The sequence below is a fragment of the Lotus japonicus genome, chromosome 3 (genome assembly GCF_012489685.1).
Source record: "Lotus japonicus ecotype B-129 chromosome 3, LjGifu_v1.2".
Taxonomy (NCBI): Eukaryota; Viridiplantae; Streptophyta; class Magnoliopsida; order Fabales; family Fabaceae; genus Lotus; species Lotus japonicus.
This window is the reverse complement of record NC_080043.1, coordinates 55,838,362-55,865,109: the sequence shown is the minus strand read 5'-3', so window position 1 is coordinate 55,865,109 and position 26,748 is coordinate 55,838,362. Positions and strand designations below refer to the sequence as shown.

General features: G+C 38.8%; 1 protein-coding gene across 10 annotated transcripts; it reads right to left on the bottom strand.

Annotated features, from left to right (window-relative positions):
* Positions 1–265: 265 nt before the first annotated feature.
* Positions 266–26,748, bottom strand: LOC130743349 (nodulin homeobox-like). Of its 10 annotated transcripts, none has more exons than XM_057595559.1 (24): positions 26,517–26,748; positions 26,313–26,426; positions 26,061–26,189; positions 25,269–25,338; positions 21,643–21,697; positions 18,559–18,601; positions 18,413–18,481; positions 16,693–16,755; positions 16,464–16,589; positions 16,220–16,378; positions 14,661–14,744; positions 14,457–14,585; positions 12,729–12,947; positions 11,871–11,996; positions 11,672–11,767; positions 4,452–4,607; positions 3,906–4,194; positions 3,684–3,800; positions 3,531–3,600; positions 2,477–2,540; positions 1,626–2,066; positions 1,512–1,546; positions 897–1,030; positions 266–787 (listed from the first exon to the last, which is right to left on the bottom strand). In XM_057595559.1, exons 8-24 carry the CDS (start codon positions 16,732–16,734, stop codon positions 525–527), a joined length of 2,550 nt encoding a protein of 849 aa, XP_057451542.1. In that variant the 5' UTR covers positions 16,735–16,755; positions 18,413–18,481; positions 18,559–18,601; positions 21,643–21,697; positions 25,269–25,338; positions 26,061–26,189; positions 26,313–26,426; positions 26,517–26,748; the 3' UTR covers positions 266–524. The 10 variants fall into 10 exon arrangements, with proteins under 10 accessions (XP_057451542.1, XP_057451547.1, XP_057451545.1 ...); XM_057595564.1 differs by having other exon boundaries at positions 26,061–26,142; XM_057595562.1 differs by having other exon boundaries at positions 26,342–26,426.

Here is a 26,748-nt window from a genome sequence, read left to right as displayed (position 1 = left end):
GTGAATTACGAGGAACAAGTTTTGTACAAGGGCTTTTCGATTCTTATTTCTGCTTTCTGAATTTTAAAAACTATTTTCAAGAATAAATTTTAAAATGTTTTTCAAAAGAAAAGACTGTTTGAACAATACGTTTTTCTTTCAAAAAAAAAATGTTTTACAAAGTTGAAAGACCTGTGACTAGAAGACTAAAACAAAAAGTAGAAAATGTTTTGGGTACATTTTGGGATTTTAATTTAAAATAAAATAAAATAAAATTAAGGACAGATTTTAATAACAGTTCATATGAAATGAGTTTTTCTTCCTGTTTTGAAAAATTAAAAACTGTAGTAATCAGACAGACCTTAACTACTTTTGGTGCCACCTAAGGCTTTTATTCATACATCCTAAAACTATCTTTCTATTTGGTATGTTTGTTCTTCTCAGCTAATAATGTCCACGGCATACAGGGAAGCGCAAGGAAGATTGGTGAAGATTGCAGCGGGTTGCAAAGGAACAGCTGCAACCACTGAAGCATAGTAAACTCATTATAATCGCAACACAAAGACTCTGCTCAAATCCCATAACACTCTCATGACACCTAACTTTTCTTCAGCGTCTGCAAATGTGGTGCCGGTGGCTTCTGATGGGTAGAGTAGCCACGACCCGTTATCAACCTTAAGCTCATAAACATCCACAACACAGATTGCAAATTCATCCAAACTCATCCCATGCCACATACCGTGCATCTGAAACACCTTTCCTCTGCCAATCTCCTCTGATCGCTCACCAATAAGCACGACATATTGACCTGAGTAGCAATGACCAAATCACGGAGAACTAGCATTAACAAATCCAGCCAGTGAAGGGTCAGGTTTATCCCCTGAAGTTATTCTCACAAGACTAGTGTGATACATTACCTGCACTGTCTGGTGAGCCATACAACCCCAATAGTGGCCTTTTTTGCTTGTCTGCAACTGGATTGTCAACATTGGCTGCTACTGGTCGAACATCCTTACGCGTGCGAGCTAGCCTAGCCTTTCGATTGTTCAACCTGATATGACAAACATGAAACTCTATAAATTTTAGACCAGATGAAAATAAATTGACCTAACAATGATGTAGAGAAGTACACAAGAAACTGCTCAATATACTGAAGGTTTTAAGACTAAATATTGTGTCAATGTCCACAAGTTAGTGATTAATAAATTTAATGCCCTTATCACCACCCTATCACACATTTCATTTTGAAACACCAAATACTGCTGAATAAAGTTACAAGATTCATGAGAAATAAGATTCATGCATTGTAACATTTCTGCCTCAGATAAGATATTTAACAAAGTTTTGGAATAACTTTGGAAAGGAAACCTTGATAAGTAGTAAGTTGGTATTGAATATGAGATATTCCACCTTATCATCATATGAGACCAAATAAGTAATGTTATAGCTCCTGAGTTCCTAAAAAGGAGCATGTACAATGAAAATGAACAAGTAACAACAAACTATATGATAAGCTACATAAAGAAGCATACCAGTTTTTAAGCTGTGAAGATGTAACCTCAGAACCCTGTAAAGCATAATGCAGGAAAATTTCAGGAAAAGGTAAATGAAATATTACTCAAGAGCTGAGTTGCATTTAAACATACATGAGCACTTAATTTATCAGCCCATGATTGAAGTGAAGCTGCATTACGCTGCATATCAGGCTCATTTAAGAGTGCCTTCTCAATCAGTAACACCTGTTCATCATTCATTATAGTTCGCTTTCGTGTTTTCCTCAGTGCAAGTTCAATCTTTTCATTTGGCTTTGATAGTTCACTACTATCCATATGGTCAACAACATTCTTTCCTTTAGCAGAACTAGTATCTGAACCACTTGTTTCAATTTTCGGAGCATCCTTGTCTATATTTCTTGCTCGTCCTGATGCAGTTTTACCCGAGATACCTTTAGTTTCTACCTGATTCTGCCTATTTCCATTGCCTTCATTTGTGTCATAAGCTCTGGTATGATGTTGGACTTGGTCCATGTCTGGAAATGCAGAGTTCTTGGAGATTCTTTCCTTTAAGTTACCACCCTTCTGAGCCTCCTACAGGAAATCAAACTTCACATTTCAAGTCACTATGTTGAGGAGAAGCTACATGGTAACCATATAATATAGTTTGAGAATTGGTTAATTTTGTTATGCAACAGTTGAAGGCATTTTCCAGACTAAAGTAGGCATACTTCAAATTGCAATTCTGAACAAACATGTAGGTAGCTACGAATTGATCATTAATGTGTTCATAAAAAATAAAACCATGCAAATATTTGATAATTTTCATTAATGTTGAGTTTATAAAACTTATCCCAAGACAAGGACTCCTCAAATTACTATCCTCAGTTTTTTCAGTATGATATGGACAAATTTATACACATAAAAAGAAAGGACATGAGTAGAGGAGAAAAAGAAAGAAAAAAACAATATTAACAGCTCAAATCAAAGGGACAAAGATTTACTTGAACATGATTTTGCTTAAATCCAGCAGAAATAAACAGTGATTGCAATTCACTAAAAAACGCCCTGCAAAAAACAGTACAAATAGAAGTATTTTATTTAAACATGATACAGATGACAGTTTAATGCTGGATAATATTTTAGGAGTTAAACGATTACAGCATAAACAACAGCAAAAGCTTTTCCCACTAGGTGGAGCCGGCTACATGGATCAAATGACATCATAAATGTTGTCATGAATTAAACTCGACAATAAATCATTTAATTCTAAATCTCCTGTGATGGTTTGGATTATAATTTTTATTGGTCTCCTATCTCTACCTGGATCATTCGCCATTTGATCTACCTTACTTGCCAGTGGGAACCCCCAGTCATTAAGGTCTACAGCCGCCGGAACCCAAAGCCAGCGACAACAGGGAAGACCGCCACCGGCGGTGCATCCACCACTGGTGCAGTGGCTGACAAAGGGCAGGGGGCGCGGTCAGCAAGCCACTGAGGCAGTTATTTGTTAGTTGTTGTTACAGTTATGTATTATAAAACTGGTTGTGGGTAGTTATAAATATAGGGGGGGTGAAATAGTTTGGATATCAGAAAATTCGGAAGTTATTTGGTTGGGAAAGAACTGACTCTCGAATTCCAGGCTATGTATGGTGACTAAATTCGGAAGTTATTTGGTTGGGAGAGAACTGACTCTCAAATTCCAGCCTATGTATGGTGACTATCTAGAGAATTGATCTCTCTTCTTTATAAAGTAAATTTCAATATTCTTTCCATACTTATCACTCTCCTTTCTAGGAAAGGGAACAAAAACAAAAACTTTCTTCAATATCATCCTCAAAAACACTTAAAAAAATCAAGAAGGCATTATTCCTCAAGAGCTTTGAAAAACTGGTTTCAATGTTTAGTGGCATAAGGGGCTGCCATAATGCTCATTCATGAAGTATTGTATATACATGACTAACACATGATTAACCATTGACACAACAGTTAAAAATCAGTCATGCGGAAGTAAAAGTGTCAAGTGATACAGCGAAATTTAACAAAGGGAGGCATAACCTTAAAAGTCGCACATCCTCCGCATTTAAGAAGGTTGGAATCAAAGATTCGGCATGACTTATCAACGAGCCTACAAAAGGAGGTTACTTGTGAGAAAGTAGCCATACATTGCTCATAATTCTACAAGAAGAGTTATATGAGATCAATCATTACGGAGGTTCTTCCAGGCAGTAGGAGTATCAGAAGCAAAAGAAAACCCAGGCAGCAAGTTGGTTTGATCCATTTGCAAGCACTCCAAGACCTTGAGAACGAAAAGGTTCCTTTCCTGTTCTGAGGATCAAAATTACAAGGGGGGGGGGGTGATATGAGGATAATATCTCCGTAGAACAATCAAATTTGGCATAAAAATGTATAGAATGTAGACAATGAACCGACCTTCACATATGTTGGGAACAAAACAGTGAAGATTTGCAAAGAATTTCACAAATAATGATGTCCTATGATGAGCAAAAGAAGCCCTGGGCATTGTTATAGGGATTAGATTGAATTCCAAATCTGTGACCTTCCTTACATCAGGTGAAGTATTATCCAAAATCCATCCAACTGCAGCAAATATATCATATTCAAGGCTTGCATCCTCCTCTGTCTCTGGGAGATTAGATGAACACCAACAGGACAAAAAATCTCCATGGGAGAGTGAAATTACAGCTGTAAGAACTTTAGCCTGAATCACATGCAAATGAAACAACCCAATTTCCAATCATAGAATGCACATCTGACAAATCAAAGAAGACGCATACAATGCATTGGCTACATAGTTGAATAAGATTTTATCACCTTCTTTTGAATTAAATTTGGTATAATTTTAGAAAGGAAACAGAACATTGCTACTACATGTAAAAATATTTGTGGCACGTTGGGTGTGAATTCTTTAGTACTAAATCAAGTTAACTCTCGATAATCTTAAAAGGATAGACTTACAAAACAAAGTGTCATGTAGGATCGAAAGTTTGAATCATCAGAGAAGATTTCAACTAGACGCATTGCATTGAGCTGTACAAGCCCCATTGGATGACTTTGGTCAGTAGGGATGTGCCCAGGATCTCTATCAAAAGCTTTTTTCAACAAGTCAAAGACCTACACCATGAGAACTATATTAAAATCAAGAATCTGATAATAAAAGACATTAATGTGCTTAATGGCACAAATTCATACTGCATACTGATACGGTTGCTGATTTTAGGGCAGATTTGATAAGTTAGGTTAATTTAGGATATTTCTACTTTATTATATATCTTTATTAGTTAGGAATTATTATATCTTAATTAGTTATGATATTGTTTTCCTTTATTAGATAAGATTTGGTTGTTTCTTATTTTATTAGAAATAGGTTAATTTAGATTACTTCTCTTGTACTCAACCCTTATTATAAAAGGGGATTTCAGTATTGAATAAAATCAAGCAAGTATTTTCTTAAGAAACCTAAAGTTTGAAGATGCTCTGTCAAGGACGAGCCACTTCTTCTTTATTCAGTATGGTTTGCAAGAAGAATATGATGGGGCTGCATTGAACAATCGGGCTGCAAAGAGTGAGGCTAGGCCCAAAGTTTGGCAAGTCTATGTCAGAAGGAAGAAAAAGGAAGGAATCATTGAGTAGTGCTGAGCTGGAAGTGAGAGATGGTTTAGGCTAAGAGTTGGTTACGGGTTTTACGGAGTGAGGGTGAGGAGAGCGGGTGTAAGATTCCTCATATAGGTTGGCTGTTAGCATGAGGGGGGTATGGAGAGAATTAGTTAGTTATCATTAGAGTAGAGAGCATCATCCTCTCTATAGGAGTATTGTACTCTGGGGTAGAAGCTCTGCTTCTGCATTTGTTCCCTTTTATTTCCTTTAAATAGTACTTGTTCACTTTCCATTCCTAATTCACGCTACTGTTACATTGGTTCTTATCAAATTGGTCCGACCTGCCGGATCCCTTTTACGAGACGGTTACCAGCAATCAACACTTGCTCCGGTGACAACGAATGCCACCGGCGAAGAAGATGGAGGCTAAGGTTGCAGCACTTGAGACCGAGGTTATTAACCTCCGCACTACACTCGTGACGATGCAGGAACAGGCAGAGAGCAACCAAGCTCGCTTGCTGGACCTGTTGACTCAACGATTCTCCAAACAAACGGTGGAACTCAACGATTCTGGGAGTGTGCGAGACACCACCACCCCACTCAGATCTGGAACAGAGCCAGGAAGCTCTTCCGGCGTTTCAGGTTGGAACAAACTCGATGGGGGTTTGCTGGATGAATTCCATAAGTCTGCAAAGAAAGTTGAGCTTCCCATGTTCAATGGAGAAGACCCTGCAGGCTGGATTGCTCGTGCAGAGGTTTATTTCCATATAATGGGAACAAGTCCAGAAGTTAAGGTGAATTTAGCTCACTTGTGCATGGAGGGATCGACGGTCCATTATTTCAATTCGCTCCTGCATCTGGATCCTGATTTGTCTTGGGCAAAACTCACCAATGAGTTACTCGAGCGCTATGGAACCGCCAACAAAGGCGATGTCTATGAGCAGCTCTTGGATCTTCAGCAGAGAGGCTCCGTCGATGATTATGTGTTGGAGTTTGAACGCTTATTATCCCATACGCCAAATCTGCCTGATGAGCAGTACTTTGGCTATTTCATCCATGGGCTCCGGGAAGATATCCGAGCTCGTGTGCGCAGCATGAGAGCTCTCGCTTCTCTTCCTCGATCACGACTGATTCCGCTGGCTAAGGCGGTGGAGACTGAGTTACATGGACCGGGTCAGACCTCTTACGGGTCAAAAGGATATGGGAACCGGCCCAATTATGGGTCGGGTGCGTTTACCCGTTCAGCCCACTCTTCATCAAGCGGGTCAGGCCCACAGGGTCGAGAGTCCAACCAGCAAGGTTGGGTCATGGTGAAAAATCGTGAAGATAAGGCAGAACGGAAGGAGGATAAGCTTCCTGTTCGCACCGCCCCTCGAGATCGAGGAATACGACACCTCCCATACCAGGAGTTGTTGGACCGACGACAAAAGGGCTTGTGCTTCAAATGTGGGGGGAAATTCCATCCCCTCCACCAGTGTTCCGATCGACAGCTAAGGATCATGGTGTTGGAAGATGGGGACGACGGCGGCGACGACGCTGACTCAGGCACAACGGAAGAAGAGGAAGCATCCGCGATTGACGGTGAGCTGAGTATCATGAAGCTGGGGGCTGAGCCACTTCAAGCTCATACCCTAAAGTTACAAGGGACTCTTCAAGGCGTTCCTATCCTGATTCTGGTGGACAGTGGGGCCACTCATAATTTCATCTCCAAGCAAGTAGCAGAAGCCATGGGATGGACCGTGCATGCGACGCTGGAGATGCAGATCTTGCTCGGTGATGGAAGTAAAGTGATGGCTAGTGGAAGGTGTGAGCAGGTCGACATAGAGATCGGGAACTACAAAGCGTCAGTGGACACTATACTGTTCGATCTCGAGGGAATTGATCTTGTCCTGGGAATAACTTGGCTCGCTACTTTGGGTGATATGCTCGTGAATTGGAGCAAACAGACTATGAGGTTCCTGCAGGACGGGACCTGGGTACTTTTGCAAGGCCTGAATGGGGTAAAATCAAGTCAACTAGCTCTACAAAGCCTATTCGAGCTCTCAGCCAAGGGCTCAGGAGAGTTTGGGTTTTTGAACCCTCAACCATCTGAACCAACACCACTTTCAGAGGAACAAAGTCAACAGTTGGCATCTTTGTTAGCTGCGTTTGAAGATGTGTTTGTTGCACCCAAAGGCCTCCCCCCAAAACGCCAAAAGGAGCATCAAATTACTCTGGTTCCTGGACAAGGCCCTGTTAATGTCAGGCCATACCGATACTCTCATCATCACAAAGATGAAATTGAAAAGCAGGTGAAGGATATGCTGCAACTGGGAATCATTAGGCACAGCCAAAGTGCGTTTTCAAGCCCTGTTATTTTAGTAAAGAAGAAGGATAAGTCTTGGAGGATGTGCGTGGATTACCGAGAGCTGAATAAGGTTACCGTTCCTGACAAATATCCCATACCGGTGATTGATGAGCTTTTAGATGAACTCCATGGAGCCCGTTATTTCTCGAAATTGGATCTCAAATCCGGGTACCATCAAGTGTTAGTCAAGGAGGATGACGTTCACAAAACAGCTTTCCGCACACATGATGGACATTACGAATACATGGTGATGCCGTTTGGATTAATGAATGCTCCAGCGACTTTTCAAGCTTTGATGAATGGTGTTTTCAGGGATCTCTTGAGGCGTAGTGTATTGGTCTTTTTTGATGACATTTTAGTGTATAGTTCTGAATGGAACCTGCATTTGAAACACTTAAAAACAGTGCTGGAACGTTTGAGAGAGCAGAAACTCGTGGCCAACCGCAAAAAGTGTTCTTTTGCCCAAGGGTCCGTAGAGTATTTGGGGCACATTGTCTCTCATAAAGGAGTTGCCATGGATCCCAGCAAAGTGCAAAGTATCATCGAGTGGCCAGTTCCAAAAAATGTAAAAGGAGTGCGAGGTTTTCTGGGACTCACTGGGTACTATCGCAAATTTGTCAAAGACTATGGCAAAATTGCGCGGCCTCTTACTGACCTCACGAAGCGGGAGGGATTCAAGTGGAATCCCATGGCACAACAAGCTTTTGAAGCCCTGAAGACATGTATGATCACAGAGCCTGTTCTCGCATTACCGGATTTTTCCCAGCCTTTTGTAATTGAGAGCGATGCTTCTGGCAGTGGCGTAGGGGCAATCCTGTTACAGAACAGTAAGCCTATAGCTTACTTTAGCAAGGCTTTGAGTGAGAGGAACTTGATCAAATCTGCCTATGAGAAGGAAATCATGGCAATCGTCTTGGCGGTGCAACATTGGAGACCCTATTTGTTGGGACGCCAGTTCACTGTGTACACAGATCAGAAAAGTCTTCGCCAGTTGCTCCATCAAAGAATCACTACTGGAGATCAACAAAACTGGGCCGCCAAGCTCTTAGGGTACCAGTTTGACATCATATATAAGCCTGGCCCAACCAATAAAGGGGTTGATGCCTTGTCACGGAAGTTTGAGGATGGTGAGTTGCAATCCTTCGTTTCTTACACAAATTGGACAGAGGGCCAAGATTTAATCACGGAAGCCCACAAGGATGCTAAATTGGCTGCAATCATCACTGCAATTCAGTCTGACCCGCTAAGTAGGCCTGGTTTCACATATACACAGGGGGTGCTTTATTATGAGGGCCGTTTGGTCATCTCTGCGGCTTCACGATGGATTCCTAAACTCCTACAAGAATTTCATGCCACTCCCCAAGGTGGGCATTCAGGTTTCTATCGAACCTATCGTAGGATTGCTGCCAATGTTTACTGGATTGGAATGAAGAGCGTGGTCCAGCAATTCGTGAAAGAATGCGATGTGTGTCAGCGCCAAAAGTACTTGGCCGCTTCCCCTGGAGGACTGTTGCAGCCGTTACCTATCCCTGAGAAGATTTGGGAGGAGCTTTCTATGGACTTTGTCACGGGGTTACCCAAAGTCAAAGGAGTGGATACCATTTTTGTTGTGGTAGATAGTCTTTCCAAATACGCTCATTTCATTCCCTTGAAGCATCCAATTTCTGCTCGTGGGGTTGCTGAGGTATTCGTGAAGGAAGTGGTGCGTTTACATGGCATTCCTAGAGCTATTGTCAGTGATCGTGACCCGATCTTTGTCAGCAATTTCTGGGCTGAATTGTTCAAAATGCAGGGTACTCATCTTACCATGAGCACGGCTTATCACCCGGAAACGGATGGCCAAACTGAGGTCATAAACCGTTGCCTGGAAACCTATTTACGTTGTTTCATTGCGGATCAACCACGCTCGTGGGTCCAGTGGCTGCCATGGGCAGAATATTGGTACAACACGACTTACCATGTTTCCACAGGGAGTTCTCCTTTTGAAGTGGTCTATGGCCGCGCTCCACCTCCCTTGCTCCGTTTCACGATGGGGGAAACCAAGGTGGAAGCAGTAGCTCGTGAGTTAGTGGATATGGATGAAGCGTTGCGCCAATTGAAAGCTCATCTCCTTCGTGCGCAGAGTCATATGAAAGCCCAGGCTGATAAGAGAAGGAAGGATGTGAAACTTGTGATAGGAGAGTGGGTTTTTGTGAAATTGCGGCCTCATCGCCAGCAATCAGTGGCGCACCGCATTAACCCAAAACTTTGACCACGTTATTATGGTCCTTTCGAGGTTGTGGAACGCATCGGGGCAGTGGCCTATAAGCTCTGGTTGCCTTCAACCTCTCGTATACATCCTGTGTTCCACGTTTCCCTTTTGAAAAAGGCAGTTGGGAAGTATCCTGTTGAAGCTGAACTACCAGAAGGTCTTGCTGTTGAACTACCTTCTACAGTGGAACCAAGCACCATCCTGGCTTCACGCACCATCCAACACCGTGGCGAGGCAGTCAAGCAATTTTTGATACAATGGTTGGATAAGTCTGTGGATGAAGCCACATGGGAAGATGAGCCCACACTTTTGAATCAATTTCCCGCTTTCAACCTTGAGGACAAGGTTGTGTCTCAAACCGGTGGCATTGATGGGGCTGCATTGAACAATCGGGCTGCAAAGAGTGAGGCTAGGCCCAAAGTTTGGCAAGTCTATGTCAGAAGGAAGAAAAAGGAAGGAATCATTGAGTAGTGCTGAGCTGGAAGTGAGAGATGGTTTAGGCTATGAGTTGGTTACGGGTTTTACGGAGTGAGGGTGAGGAGAGCGGGTGTAAGATTCCTCATATAGGTTGGCTGTTAGCATGAGGGGGGCATGGAGAGAATTAGTTAGTTATCATTAGAGTAGAGAGCATCATCCTCTCTATAGGAGTATTGTACTCTGGGGTAGAAGCTCTGCTTCTGCATTTGTTCCCTTTTATTTCCTTTAAATAGTACTTGTTCACTTTCCATTCCTAATTCACGCTACTGTTACATTGGTTCTTATCAGAATACTCTTGCATATAGACCCATGAACAGATCCTCCACGAAGGTTCATAACACATACCACCGTGGAATAATGGAGAAAAAGTATCCAGATAAAAGAAAATACTGAATAGTGTTCATTGATTAATTTTAAATGTACAAGATACAAGTATTATTAGAGTAACAAGTGTAACAAAAGAAGTACAAGCCCAGGAAAAGCAAGACGTCAGGCCTCTGAGACTTGAATGAAGGAGTAAATGCCTAGGAAAGAAGAAAAAAATGGAGTCTCTATTTTTCTATTGTTTGGCTATCAGGATTTACCGATCCTAATAGCTGTTGTACCCTTTATAGACATTTATTTGATCATATCTCTAGTCAATGCAAGACTTCTTAACACGCCCAGAGCTAGACATCTGGAGCGTGGAATCTGCAGGAATCAACATCTCTGTGTGGCTCATTATGGGTGGTCTCCAATAAGGAAATCTAGAATAGGCTCTGATACCATCTTAGAATTTTGGTTAGGCCTAACTATACCCCAAAAGCTAGCTTAGGGGTGAGGGTTTCTCTACCCTTTATAAACTACAATTTGGTCATATCTCTAGTCAATGTGAGACTTTTTAACAACCACGGACCACTAGAATATTGACAATTGAAACCATTAGGACCTTGAGAAGAATATTGTGTGGAAGGAGGAGATGAAACATGAGCTTGAGGAATGGAAACCTGACTAGGAACATTGGACTGAGAAGCTATTTGTGGATTAGAATGAGTGAGGTTGTCTGAGAAAGCAGTAATGCTTTTCTTCTGCCTTTCAATTCTGGCTTCTTGAGCCAACAAGAACTCTTTTCATTTCATCTAATACTAATGGCACTAAGAACGTACCTTGCTTCGGACTGGAGACAAGAGGGGTTTGGCTACTAAGATGTTGCCAGTATGGAACAAGAATTAAACTTTGGGCCACTTGGTCATAGAGGCTCTAATACCAAGTCATAAACCAACTATCCCAACTTAAGCTGTCAGGTAAAAAATACATGAATAGTTTATAACTTTATATATACATTTCTAACAGAAATGTCAAGGAAGTTAGGGAGGAAGAGTTCCAGGTCTTTTGACTACCTAGGAGTTAGAAATTTTCTATAAATAAACAGCCTTCTTCTACATTCTGATCTAGTATTTTCACAGGAACAGTGCAGCCATTTTGTCTTCAACAATTTGCATTATAAGCCAAGAGCTGAAAACTTACCTCTAAAGCAACAGATTTAGCCAAATCTAAACTTTGTGTTGAGCTGGCGACTTCATCAAGGTAAGAAATTCTTTCCGCTTCACACAAACTCAGAAGCTAAGTAAAGAAAGCAGTGATATTATTGTTAATGATGTGCATAAATCATAAAGTAGATTGAAGTTAAAATCAAGAAAATAGCAAATTTTGCCATTGGACTAACAATTGATAGTGTTTTAGCTTTTAGCCTTGAAATAGCTGCCATGATTCTATTTGTAAAAGATGGTTGAATGTGTAGCTTTAAGATGGACTGAGCAAGAAAAAGAATGCTCCCCTTTCCACATAATTCCTGTAAATGAAAAACACATGAACTCTTGTAGCTAATAGCTACATGTATGTTTAAAGCACAAATTATAAAGGAAAATTCTTCCTATAAACCAACCAAATCAATGCATAACATTAAGCATATGTTTTAGTGATCATGTTGCAAGTAGTCAGTTTGTCAAATGGAGCCTCTAGAACCTAAAACTGACTTCTCTCTGTAACTATACCTATCTTTACTGGTGGACTACACTAGCTTGGAGTAAGTAGATTACTTGCCTTTGAAACAGAGTAACAAAAACAAGTAAAGGATGAGCTCGGAACCTGGAATACCAAGCATTTTATGCAAGAGTTGTATAGCATTGGAATTTCTAAATCAGAAAATATAACCGTCATCCTCCATTTTAACCTTTCAAAGAAAGCTTCTTGTTCATAGGATCCTCAAATTCTGTTCAGTTTATTTAAAGAAACTACAAATGTAAGGTTTCACCAAAAACATAAGAATAACAAGAAGAAGAAAAAGAAGAAAAAGATGATGACAGAGAAAGACAAAGGATGCATCTGATTCCTCATCAGATCGATTTAGAGAAAGTTCAGCCGAGGTATAAGCTTTGGGCTTCCAGACTGTCCTAGTCCGTATCTAAAGCTAACATCATAGAACCCAATTCCCAATCAAACTTTAGATCCCTAATACTAATTTAGGCACACGGAGCTCTTAATGTGCTACTCCGAATTTATGAATTAAGTTCAGACTGGAAACCTTATTCTTAAGCAGGCGCTCCATAAATAGTTTTTGTTGACATAGTGACTGAATAAACTGCAGAGAAGCTTCACACTGCTGGCAGAGATAATAAACAACTCGTTCAGCAGTCAGACTTGGTTCTATGGAAATATCCTTATAATAAGCTGCCAGTGTATTCTCAAGACACCTAACAACCATTCGAACTGATCCAAAAGCTGCATCTATAAATACGTCAACCTGTCATAGGATTTATAGTTAGCCATAGCACAAAAATGTATTTTTGAAAATAAATAACATTGAATTCCAAAAATGTCATGAAAAATAAAGATTGTCACTTGTCAGTGATGTGTCAAATGTAATAAAATCCCTCATACTTTTACCCAACAGCTTAAACTTTTCATAGTACAATTTCTTCATAATAGACATTGTGTGTAAAAAGTACTTGAAGGAATGGTTGATATTGTTAGTTTTGATTAGTACTTTATTTTGTGATCAAAAAGGATATTTTATTTGGTTCATGTTAGATTATGGACATTATATCATGTAAGAAGGAATCGTTTACTTCGTTGTACTAATAATATATTTGGAGTTGTTAAATCAATTAGCTCTCTTCATGATATATATGTGTGTTATAACATTAGCAAATCATTTAAGTAGAAGGGTAGCTTAGGATCATCATAGTAGGGCTATGGTGAGAGATGTCAGTTTTCAAATGATTGTTTGTACTAGATATAGCTTGCATTGAAAATACTATGATGGATAGGAGGTGCTATCCTTGTGATAGAGATTAGAGACCAATGCCACTAGGATTTAATTTTTTTTAATTCATACTTTTCCTTGAGTATATACTGCATAGCAATAACATCTTACTTTAACTTACGGAATATAACTAAAAAAAAAAGCTTTAATTTAATTTTCTAAATATTTAAATAAACATTAGTTTAATTTTTTGTAAATAAAATCATTATTCGAGAATGTAAAGGGATATTTTATATACACGCACAAACAAAAGTAGTTTTATCTGAATAACTGAGATTAAAAAAATACAAAATTTAAACTTTTATTAATTTTTAAATTTTTATATAATATTCATTTTAATTGTTTACATTGAATTTATCAATTATCGGAAAGCGGAAAAAATTAAGAAAAGGCATTTTTTGAAAAACAAATTACTATTTCCTGTGAAAATTTTATCCAACTCAAATGTGGGAAAGAAAATTTCCATAGAATATACATTTCTATGTGAAATAGAATAATCTCTTAATATTAATAGAAATGTTACTCCCACCTCTCTCTCCGTTTCAAAATAATTGTCCGAAAAGATAACAAACACACATTAAAAAATGCAATAAATATTGTTAACTTTTTATAACATTATTTGTTTTCCCTTTTTACCCTTTGAAGTGTATTTTTACCTCTCCTCATTTATTCTTCTCATAGGGGCATAATATGGAAAAACATCAATTAATGCTCCCTTGGAATTCTAAGTGGACAGTTATTATGAAACAATTTTTTTCTCTACGTGGTCAGTTATTTTGAAACGGAGGGAGTATGACATTTCCAAGAATATTTTTGATTTATCAATTACATTTTATACATTCTTAGGAATCATGAGTCCTAGAAAACATGATTCCCAGAAAACATAGTTCCCGGGAATTAAAAAGGAATATGCATACCAAACGCCTCCTAACATAATATTGTCTGTTTAACCAGCATCTAAAATATTGGGTTGAGGTGGATTTGTACCTTGGGGTGCTCAAGCAACACAGGAACCATTTCTTGCCACTGTGGCGATAAAAACCCTGTTAATAGATATAAATTGCACGCAACAAGAGTTGAACTCATAAGGTCCATATGATTAGGAGCATGGTCTTCCTGCAATACGAGTGTAAATCTAAATACAGGTTGACAAAACAGAAGATCAAACTGTAAGAACAGAACTGAAAGAACCTGTCTGTAACCACCAAGACCAATTAGCGTGTAGAAAACCAAGTCAAGCAGCTGTTCCGCCACTTTAGCATCACCCAGAAAAATCTGTAATCATACTCAAATACAGAAATTGGAACTATAATCTTCAAATCAACAAAAGAAATATCCACAAGATACAACACCACACCACAATAGGTTATGTTTCTGTGAACAAACAAAGTGTATACAATTGTAACTACAACTTCCACAAGATTCCACAATGCTTGCATATCTTTGCCAAAATAATTGCCCAAGCTTTTATAAGCTCTATTTTGGCCATATGTATAGTTGATGAAGGATCTCAACTCTCAGGCATCTTAATTCAATTCAATATCGTTTCTAGGACGACTATGATACTATCTTGCATTTTGGCTAGGTCTAAAAGCTAGCACATAAGGTGAGGATTGTGTAAGCCTTTATAAGTTTTTTTTTATACGGAGAGCCTTTATAAGCTATACTTTGGCCAAATCTCTAGACTCTAGTCAATGTGGGATCTCAACACAATGCTTCCAAATTCTGATTACGTAAAAGGTAGTCAAAATCAGGATTATACCTATATATATAATAGCATTAAAAACAACAAAACACTAATAACTAGAAATACTTTATCTTCCATTTGTAACCAAAAAAAAAACTAGAAATACTTAATTGTACCCAATCCCAGCACCTTCACTTGACTGACCAGCACCATGAGGAGAAGCCATATGAAAATAGGGAACAAAGATTTAAACAGGGGAGAGCCCGGAGAGAAGCTTCACGAACAGAGCTTCGTCACCAATGGAGGAGCTTTGTCAAAGTGATGGAACGTCGTTGCCGGTAGGAGAGGCTTGTGAGAGTGATGGAGGTGAACACTTTGCTCGGCTGCTAAAAATATTAGGGTTTTGCCAACTGGTCGCGTTTAGGAAACGGGTCAAACCCGCATCAGACGTGGTCGAGCTTAATCGCATAATCACACCTTAATCGTGATTATGCAATTTGAAATGCAGGAAAGGGTTGATTAAGGCAGGAAAGGATTATGAGACCGATTTTAGTCGCCAAGGGCCACTGTAATTGCATAATCGTACGATTAAAAGCAATTCAAATAGGGATTTTGCCTGCCAAAGCATGAATTGAATTATTTTTATGTTTTCAATATAATAAATGCTTTCCTTCTCCTTAAATACTTTCTACATCTGCCTCTTTAGCCAATGTCCTAATGGAAATCGTTAGCATTTGCAGATAAAAATGATGACTAAATCCAGGAAAAAGAAGTTACCTCCCTCACCCCTTTACTTTTAAAATTTATAATTTAGATGGTATACCACCAATTACCACTGAATTTACGACCTGCTTTATCTCTAAAGATAGGGGTTCCAACTACAAAAAGAGTCAACAACTGGATAGCAAAGCATTATTTAATAAACCATGAAACTTCAGAGGAATTTTATAAATAGCATTCCTCAACATTTTGATAACATGTCATTGTCACACACAAAAAAACATGTAAACCACAAGAGAAGCAGAATATGATATAAGTTAAATAAGGCATTACTAATATTAACCTGCTCGAATTTATAATTTCGGGACGCTAAATCACACAAGGAATGCAAGAGTCGAACGCCACATAATAAGTATCTGAACTTGGCTTCACCTCCATCATCTGACATTAGTACTAAAACAAGGTGCAATGGAAGAGACCCGGCAAGCTTTTCCATATCAATCTGTGCACAACAAATTAGAAATAACCGACTTATAAAACACGTTATAGAATAGCATTATGATGCTGTGTACAAGTTAGAACACAACCTTCAGCAGAGATCCTTTTTCAGTAAAGTAGTGAATGGTAAAAGTTGAAGAGTCCCTCAATAATTTATTAAGCTCCCTAGAGGTAACCCCTTGCAATTCCTTCACAATGGATATCAAGCCTATTGCCTGTTCAAAACAAATAAATAAAAATTACTCATGTTCTGAGAAGGGTAATGGGGGACAAAAGAACTTCATGGACCCAAGTTATATTTAAGTGGTGAACACTTGCCTGAGAAGCATTGCTTGATGGTTCCTCCTTAGCAATCCTCATTTTTCCAAATTAGTAGGAAGACTGAAGAAACATACACTAGCGAGATGCATTAGAAACATGAGAGACATGTACATAGCACAAGTAATCAGAATGCATGGGCATGACTTCTAAGCACAAACAATTGCTAATATTGCACTTTTGGAACAAAAGTAGCTAGCTCATGTCAACACACTGTGAAGCGTAATAGACTGATGGCTGACAGCTCTTATACCAAGAACAACCGAGTACTTCACAAAAACGCACACACTGACAGGAAATGGGGCTTGTAATATTGAAATGTAAGTAGCGTACAAAAGTACTGCAATGATGCTCCCCCTCCTCAAAGCTGAATCTTTTCAGGCCAAACAGGATAACATGGAATGACAGATACCCTCTCACAAATATTACATCCCCATATAACCACCCCCACACACCTAGCTATTCTCTATATAAGTAACAGCATAGATAGAGGGCTTGTCTGACTTGTGTCTTCTAGAATGTGTGGATAGGCCTGGCCTATCCGACATGGGCTGGAAATCTTGGATTGGAACGACTCCACTTTGATTCTGATCCATGAAGTACTACACACACACACGCACACATTGAAAGACCACAAGCATTTGAACTACTTTTAATTGCTGTAAGTTGTACAGTCATCAAAGCAGATTTAGCTTTCTTCCTAGAATCTAGAAGGCATCAGATATGTGCAGTTGTGCACCACATGTAACTAAGTTTGAGATTGATTAAATTGTTTCTAAATTGATAATTTCTCATCTGAATGATTGAACACGCTACAAGGGTATAAAAATCCTAACCATACTTGTTGCACACTGCAGTTATAAAGTAACAGCTCTAACAGAATCCTAACAATTTCTAACGAACTCTAATTCAACCTTTACTTAACAGTTAGTTACAGCTCATAATAGTTTGCTCTTAAAAATACTCTACACATAATACACATCTTATCTATAGACTCTAACAATTGGGGCTCCGCATGCAGGTCTAACATTTATAACTACAAACAAAGACCCCTAAAATATATTTTTTTTGAAAGAGAAGACCCCTAAAATATTTGAAACATTATAAATAGCTTTCAAAAAAATAAAAACTATTTCATATCAGTGATAAATGTGTGTAAGTAAATCGATTTAACCTACCAATATAAAGCTAGGTCTCAGGTTCAAATGCTGATAGAAGGAGGAAGATATAAAGCCATATATGGACGTGTTTATGCCAAACCAATACAACCCCATCAAGGAAAGTCAGGAATCAGATGTTCGTTCTCAAGATATTTAGCATTTATTCAAGCAACTTTTTTCTAGTCTAGAATTATGTAAGGCTGTTACAAGTTTTGAGCAAATCACTGAAGAGAACAATTAGACCTTTCTGATACTAGACTAACTAGCAATATGTCATTGATAATATTAAGCTACGTAATCCTGAAATTTATCCTTATGGTATAAGTTATACACGGTCCTAAGAAATTGAATAGATTAAAAATACGGCCTATGCAGAGTAAGCAGTTCCATCATTTATTTTATTTTATGAAACCATATCAAAGGTCATAAATTTAATCTCTTCAGCAATCTGTAAACCACATTGATTTCTTCGTAAGAGTTTCCTAACCCAGCAGATCAAGCAAAGATTTGCTCCCAATAAAAGATCAAACAAAAAGAATAAAAGCATCCATAATTCTTACCAGTCTTTCCGAATCGAATACCGCCCACGATCTAGGTCAGACAATCCCAATCATAGGAAGTTTCACCATCTGCATCATGAAAAACAGTGATTATCGGTATTTTACAGCATTGAGAAATTGATTACCCACAAATGTAGAATATTGACCTGGATGTTGAAGCTAGTTTCTTTGCAGTATTTGTCTGTGTTTCTTCGAAGCAAGAGAACGAGAGCGGCGGCGGAGACAGAAGGGTTAGTCCAATAGGGTTAAAACAATCGCAAAGTATTTACGAGTTTTCTAGAATATCCTTATTTATATAAAAAGCCCAATATCCTTTATTATTTTCCCATGCGGACATAAACTTAGTTAACAAAACATTATTGCAGTTTAGAGTTTGATGAAATTATAGGATTTACTCTTAAGATATAGAAAGAGGGAAAGAAGAATACAAGGAATATTGATATAATATTTTGTGTGTGATCTTAAAAAAGACACTGGGTGTAATCTTACAAAAGACACTGACTAGATTCCTAATTCTAGTTAAATAAGGAAACTAATTAAGACTGGAAACAAATCAATATAAATAAGAAAACAAAGAAACAAATCTAATGAATAATCTAGATGACCTTAATTACTCTAAGATATTTATCAGAATTTGGAAGGCCTATACTCAACCACAAAAGCTAGCTCAAGAGTTGAGGTTTGCACTACCCTTATAAAGGCTATCTATGCTCTATCTCTAGCCAATGTGAGACTTCTAACACACCCCCTCACGTCCAATACTGAACAAACTGGAACGTGGAATCAATAACGAGTGGCCCAAATATGGGAGGTCTCTGCAACAAACAACAAATGGATCTAGGATAGGCTGTGATACCATATTAGAATTTGGGAGGCCTATACTCAACCACAAAAGCTAGTTCAAGAGTTGAGGTTTCCACTACCCTTATAAAGGTTATTTATGCTCTATCTCTAGCCAACGTGAGACTTCTAACAATATTCAAACATTCACCCTCAAGCTAAAGCTACTTAGCTTTAAGCTTGTTACAAATATACCTTTAGAGATAAAAAAAAAAAAAAAAAAAAAAAAAAACTAATGAGGGTCTTGACAAATTATTTGGGTTGATGAATAGGTCAACCTATTGAATTTTTTCTAAATCCATGGGCAGCCAAGAGACGATCTTTCGTACTAGATTTAGTGAGATTGATGCAAGTCAAAACTAATTCTCCTGGATTGTCACAAGGTCAGTTGAGTTAGCTAACAAAAGTAGACAACAAACTAGGGTGAAAAGCTAGCAACAATACACCTAAAAATAAAAACAAGGCTGAAACTACACCAAACTAAATTTAATAAAACAAAAACACTTGGGATCAATCGATTGATGGCTTGTGAGATGGACAATGGTGTCAACTTTGACACTGATGACTTTTGAGACAGGTAGAGACAATATCTTCGACTTCTGAAAACTATAGAGAGTAGGTCAGCGCAGACAGAAGCTGAAGCCCTAAAACCAAATAACCAAAAATCAAGATTGGGATCGAAACTTCTTTAGATAAAATGCCAAGGTTCGACAAGGGTGTCACTCTCAACACTTGATGATTATATAAAGTTGACCAAGATCACTAAAACAAGACCATCTCGAACCACGAGTTGTGAACTAAGAACAAATGAACCATGAAAGGGATTATTCACTTAACCAAACAACCACAACCTAGAGTGAACCAAGGATCAATGGCCACAACCGAGAGCGACAATGGTGTTAGAATATAATACAAAACCATTCATGTGGCCCTTACCAAATAGCTTAAGCTTTTGGGATAAGTGGTTATTTGACATGATATCAGAGCCTCTATAGCCGAGAGGTCTAGAGTTCGATCCTTGCTCCCCTCACTTTCTAATTAAAAAGTGGAATTTAATTAAGCACATGGTAGGTGGGCATGTGCATTTATCCACGCTTCAAGCCCAAAGGGCTCTTGCGTGAGGGGAAGTATTAGAATATAATATAAAACCATTCATGTGGCCCTTACCCAATAGCTTAAGCTTTTGGGATAAGTGGTTATTTGACAAATGGATCATTCGCTAAAGCAGCCACGAACAAGAGCGATGTAGAACAGCATTGCTATAAGAGAGTTCCAAAGTTAAGGGAACTTGACAGCAGGATAATAATTATCTCATTTGCAGTCAACAAGGTGTGCCAATTTCTGGCACAACCTCATGAGGAGCATTGGAAAGCTGTCAAAAGGATTCTAAGATACCTAAAGGGCACTCTTACTCATGGTGTACTTCTTCAACCATGTTCCATGACCAGGCCTCTCCCTTTGATTGCCTACTGTGATGCTGATTGGGGATCTGACCCTGATGATCGCAGGTCCACATCAGGCTCATGTGTTTTTCTTGGTTCCAATCTTATTTCTTGGACAGCTAAGAAGCAGACTCTGGTTGCAAGGTCAAGCACTGAGGCAGAGTATAGGAGTCTAGCAAATACTACTGCAGAACTGTTATGGGTGCAATCTTTACTCACAGAACTGAAAATTCCCTTTACTACTCCTACAGTTTATTGTGACAACATGAGCACAGTGTTGCTGACTCACAATCCTATTTTGCACACCAGAACTAAGCATATGGAAATGGATATATTTTTTGTAAGAGAGAAGGTTCAGGACAAGAGTCTCCTTGTTCAGCATGTGCCCTCTGAACATCAAAAAGCTGACATCTTCACCAAAGCTCTCTCCCCAACAAGGTTTCTACAGCTCAAGGACAAACTGAATGTAGTTGACAAGCTTCAGCTTTTGTCACCTCCTTCAGTTTGAGGGGGTGTATTAGAGTATATAGGTGATATGAAAATATTGGTTATGCTTAGTGTGTGTGTGCCAGCTGGAATGCCAGCTGGACACAGTTGTTAATTCTGTTTTGAACAGCTGTCAATTCTGTTAGAGGAACAGCTGTCAATTCTGTTAGAGGTTGTTACCATTCAGTTAGAGTTAGCTTAGCTGTTAGTTTAGCTTGTAGAGCAAGCTTCTTCAATCCTATATAAGGATTCAATCCTCATTGTATCGGTTAACAATTCATAGTGAATATTTCATATGCAAATCTTTTTCTCTTTCTCTGGTTTTCCTATTAGTGCAGAAAAAGTTTTGCAACCAAAGGGATTTCTACTACACGTAAGGTATCATGAACCAACTATCCCAAAAGCTTAAGCAATTGGGTGAAGAGACATGGATGGTTTTGTATTATATTTCTAACACGTTACCTCACGCAAGAGCTCACTGGACTTGAAGCGTAGACCATGCACATGTCCACCTACCCTGTGTTGAAATTCAAGTTTTTGAATTAGAATAACGGGGGCAACAAGGATAGAACTCTAAACCACTTGGTTACAGAGGCTCTGATACCATGTCATATCCTAAAAGCTAAGCTATTGAGTGAAGACACGTAGATGGTTTTATATTATATTTCTAACATAAGGCCTTCAAAGTATATAGGAAGCAAAATCAGTAACTTGTTAATTAGCATTGTTTTATCAGTAAAAAATAGGGATCAAATTATAAAATAAATTATGTAGTATCTTGGATTAATCTTATTAATTGGTAGATTGCTAGGGATATATCGGACATGAATTTAGGTAAGGTGAATGAAATTAAGAAATGCTTAAGGCATAATTTATTATTGCAAACTGCGTATTTTGAAATCAAAGGTAAAGTGCTATAAGACAAGCAGTGCTCTTTTGGTGGTCAATGTTGGGCAATGAAAAGCGAGCAAGAATAAAAAAGAAGTCTAGCGAATATGATAATGTTGGGGTACACCATTGGACTGACAAAAAAGTATAACTTTAGGTACAAATATATTCAAGAGAAAGTTGGACTAACGCCGTTTAAAGAGAATAAGACAAAAAGCCACTTCAGATAGTTAGGTAATGTTAGAAGAAAAAACAGTTGATCAAAAGAAAGATATTCCAATTAAAGAAGGTAAAGGAAGACCTAGAAAAAATTAGAACAGACTATTAAAAACATTTTGCTATAAGAAGCTCTTTGTAGGCTTACTAAAAAGCCAAATGACGCCCATTGATATATGTAGGGAACCACACCTAGTTGGATAAGCTTTGATAGTTGTTGGTGTTGATATAGATATCCCCCTTAGGTAGTCAATACAATAGTTAGTTAAAGGGAGGTAGTAAGAGAATGCGAGAGAGAGAGAGAGAGAGAGACCATGTGAGAGAGTGTAATAGTGTTTTCTATCAATAAACACCATTTCTTTTGTATTCTGAACCAGTTCCTATCAACTACTTAGTTACAGGGAAGTAGTAAGAGAGTGAGACAGACCATGAGAGATGAGAGGTTATAAATGACATTATAAGAAGTTTATAGGGGCCTATCAGTCTTGAGAATGGAAAGGAAATTTGGGGAGAGTTCCAAGTCTCTCGAATACCAGGTGTAATGAACTAATAAATACAATTAATTAACACTGTTTCTTTTGTATTTTGATCCAGCTTTAATCAACTAGTACCAGCGCTCCATCCAAGAATTGGGGAATTGAATCTTGAAGGACCTAGGAGCCATCTTGCATTCAGTAAGGGAGAAACACATTTTAGAATAAGTAAGAAAAGAGATGGCAAATTTCAGGAGGGAACTCAAGGAGGAGCCTAAAGAGATACCAAAATCTGAAGGGGAAAACGCTTATTGGTGGCTTACAAGGTGCAACATCATTTTGGGGCAATGGCAGGCTTGTTAATAGCGCGATAAAGCGGCGCAATAGCGCTTATAGCGTAGCGCCCTAGGAGCTCACCGCTACTCCACTATTCACCGCTATTTGCTGCTATTGTCCGCTATTCGCTGCTATAGCGCTAGAGAGTGTTTTTTGGGCTTGCCGCTACGCTACGCTTTCCGCCATTAACAACCCTGGGCCATGGTACATCTGAGGAGGAGAAGCTATCATAGGCTGCGAAGGCTCTGAGAGGTAGCAATTTGATTTGGTGGTTTGGGTGGAAATGGGCCCCACCAAATGCAACATTGTGGGAGTATGAGAAGTTTTTGCTCATGAGATTCTCGCAATCAGAAGTGTTAGCACTTGGCACTATAGCATGGGTATGGAGAACTATGAAGAATACATAAGGAGCAAACAAAAAATTCAATGAACAATCAAGATTCGATGCAAGAGACCAGAAGAGAAAGTCAAGTGAAGATTAAAAGGATCTATGAAGAAGCTTATAAACCCAGGACAGAGAAGAAACACAGGAAAATAGAAAGGATGGTCTGAATTTTAAAGAAAGTCCTTTCGGTAACGAAAGGGAGATGAAGAGTTAGAGTGAAATCACCCTGACAGGTAGTGAGAAGGTGGCGCGGAGAGGGAAGAGGCATGTGACAGCTATGAATCTTGGATTCTTGGATAGTCTAGTTAATCCACCGCCACTCTCGAATCTCCCTGCCCCCTGGCATGTATTTGACATGGAACGCACCTGAACCAATAATCACTACCAAGTTCTCCACCTTAAGTGTCAAACAAGCACCCCAGGCTGAAACTGTTGGACCATTGTGCACATAAGGTGGCATCGCTGCTTGAGTGGCAGAGAAAAAGCTAAGCAAGCTGCCATTCCTCTCTTAAGCAGCTATGTTCTTGAGGCGTCAAGAGGAAAGAGAGGAGGAACGCTGAGCATGCTAGCCCAGCAACCACCACCAGATCCTTCGAACAGCAGTTCTTATTCAATTGCCAAGGTGACTTCAATAACAGCAAGTATGATGGATGTTGCAGAGACAAGGGGAGAGGTGGTCACAACCTCGCATATGCATAGATGCGTGGTTCATGTGAAGTAACGTAGAACAAATTGATGGAGGGAGAAGCAAATATTCGACATGTGTATTTCACATGAGAATGAGGCGACTAACGAGAGAAGCTAGGGCAGAGTGTAGAGGATATACCATCCAACCACATGATGAAAGCCCAAATCGGAAAGTGAGGTTGAAGGCGCAATATCTGCTGGTTATTGGGTATTGTGTTTGGGGTTCATATGGGAATTTTTCAAAACTTCTACATATAGGAGCAAGGGTACATTTTAAAAGTCAGAACAAAAACTATCAAGTGTTTGGTCACTGACCCCAAATGGCAGTGCAAAGCTGGCAAACGTGACCATTGTTCCAAGGATGTGGGTCCTGACCTATTTGATAGTTTGCAGAAATATCAAGTCACAGACAAATGAGATCCAAATTGAAGTTTTGTGGCTATCCCAGCTTTGGACATTTAGCAAGAACCAATAGATAGTATTAGCAAGGTAGTGCTTATCAACTAGTTGGAGCTACAAGATTGTAAGGATTCATGGCAGTTAAGAATTCCTAAGCATTTACACTATCCTTCACTTTGAGGACAGGGTGAAACTTTAGGCAGGGAGTATTGATAGGTAACCTTAGTTAGTTAGTTAGTTAGTAGAATAGTTGGTTAAAGGGAGTCAATTAGAGAATGATAGAGACTAATTTATATAAGACTACCATCTTTCTATAATGTGAGCTACCATGACTTTCTTTAATGATCTCATTTCAAATTCTCTCTCTTGTCTTATGTGACCATTCTTCCATCATAACATTCATATCATTGCAACAATGAGCTTACCTTCTTGTTGGTTTGGCTCAATAGCGCCTAGCTTTTACCCATAAACATTCTAGGTCTTCTAAATGTGCAATGAAGTTTTCCTTTAAGCTTAAATGGTACTTTTCTATTGCAAAATATAGCCGAAGTATTTCTCCATTTTATCCGCCCTGCGGGGATCCATTTGGTATGATGTGATATGATATGTTCTTCAATTTTTTTCTCTAAGCTATAATTCAAGTGCTTCTTGGTAAAAATTGAGGAAAAGGCAAACTTAATGAAAAGTACAATTAATTTAATTACCTGTGTTTGTTAAGGATTAGAAGAGAAACAAAATGGCATTGGCACTCATTCCTCAAATTGGATCCTTCACCTACGGGGAAAACAACTAACACATGTTTTTGAAACATAATAGAACAGTATGTAAACAAGATGAAATATTTTTTGTTCCCATATGAAGTATTAAATGGTTCATTGCATCATGTTTCACTCTCTTAATTTAATTGATTCATTCCATCCATCCAGATATGCTTTCAACTTCACAAGTAATAATTATCATTTAAAACCAAAAATTCTATCACATGTCTCGCCTCCTTCAAGGTGAAAAACAATTCCATTATTGGGTCTTTATTTCTAACAAACCCACAATGACAGAGTATGCTAGTCTCTCTACTACTTAGTTGAAATAGTAAGTTTGAAATAGGAGGAAAGTAATAGTGAGGATCTTTGAGTTTGAAATCAATCTTTGAGTTTTCAGGAGTTCTAATTGGTAGATTGGGGGTTTTCCTTGTGGTTTAAAATGGGGAGAGCCTCCCTCCCTTCATCATCCATTTTTCTGCTTTGGTACCAAATGTTCAGAACAGATTTTAAAATGCATGAAATATAATCAAATGTCATGTTTCGGAATGCAATATAAACCAATGAACTCCAATTTAATCTCCAAGTTTACAATAATATCCTCAGAGTACCAATAACAATTATAGGCCAAATATACACATTATTTTCCTAAAGTAGTCCTCTCTTCTAACACTGTCATGTGGGAGGAAATGAAAAATTTATGTTAGATTCTAAAAGAACTCGTCGTAAGGAACGTACCGTGTATGCCATAGAAGACATTGGTTACGGCGGACCACCCTAAGCTCCGCAGCCGCGAGAACAAAAACATAACAGGCATCACCTGGGAATGAAAATCATTGCTCAGCATGAACTATAGGTCCCTAAATCCTAAAAACCAAAGAAGAAATTGAAGCAGAAATTAAAATAAGGACAAGAATTACAAATCAAAGTAAAATAAATCAATCATCAAATAATGTCATTGTAAATGTGAAAAGCATTGACTTCAAGTACAAATGCATAACATAAGACGAAGCATTAACGTCATGGAAGGTTGAGCACGGTGATGCAATGCGAGAACTGGAGAAGCACTGCCAGGGTTGGTTGTAGTACTTCATGTAGAGGAGACTGAAGAGAGGAAAAATAGAATGAAAAATTAAATGTTTAAGCATTATGTGTAGAAACTAGTAAATAGGCGATTGAGGAACGAGAGAGAACCTGAAAGTAGAAGAGTGGTGGTAGACGGTGGCGGTGGCGGTGACGGCGGAGAAGGTGAAAAATGTTAACGAAGAGGTCGCATGCAGTGTGAGTGAGTGGGAGCAGTGTGAAAAAACCTCACGGCGAGGCAGCGATCAACGGTTGCGGCCTGCGGGGAGAAGAGGCGAGAGTTTTTTTTTTCCCAGTCCCCCTTACCTTCCTTCTTTTTTTTCTTTAGTAAGTTTTTGGTCTG

Bases quoted from the DNA above. Each gene is read 5' to 3' on its own strand.
- LOC130743349 (XM_057595561.1), bottom strand. From the start codon at position 16,734: ATGAGGATTGCTAAGGAGGAACCATCAAGCAATGCTTCTCAG. The intron at 11,768-11,870 runs GTTAGTCCAATG...TTCTTTACTTAG, and splicing joins AAGCTAAAACACTATCAATT to CTTCTGAGTTTGTGTGAAGC. The intron at 2,067-2,476 runs GTAAATCTTTGT...GATTTCCTGTAG, and splicing joins TTAAGCAAAATCATGTTCAA to GAGGCTCAGAAGGGTGGTAA.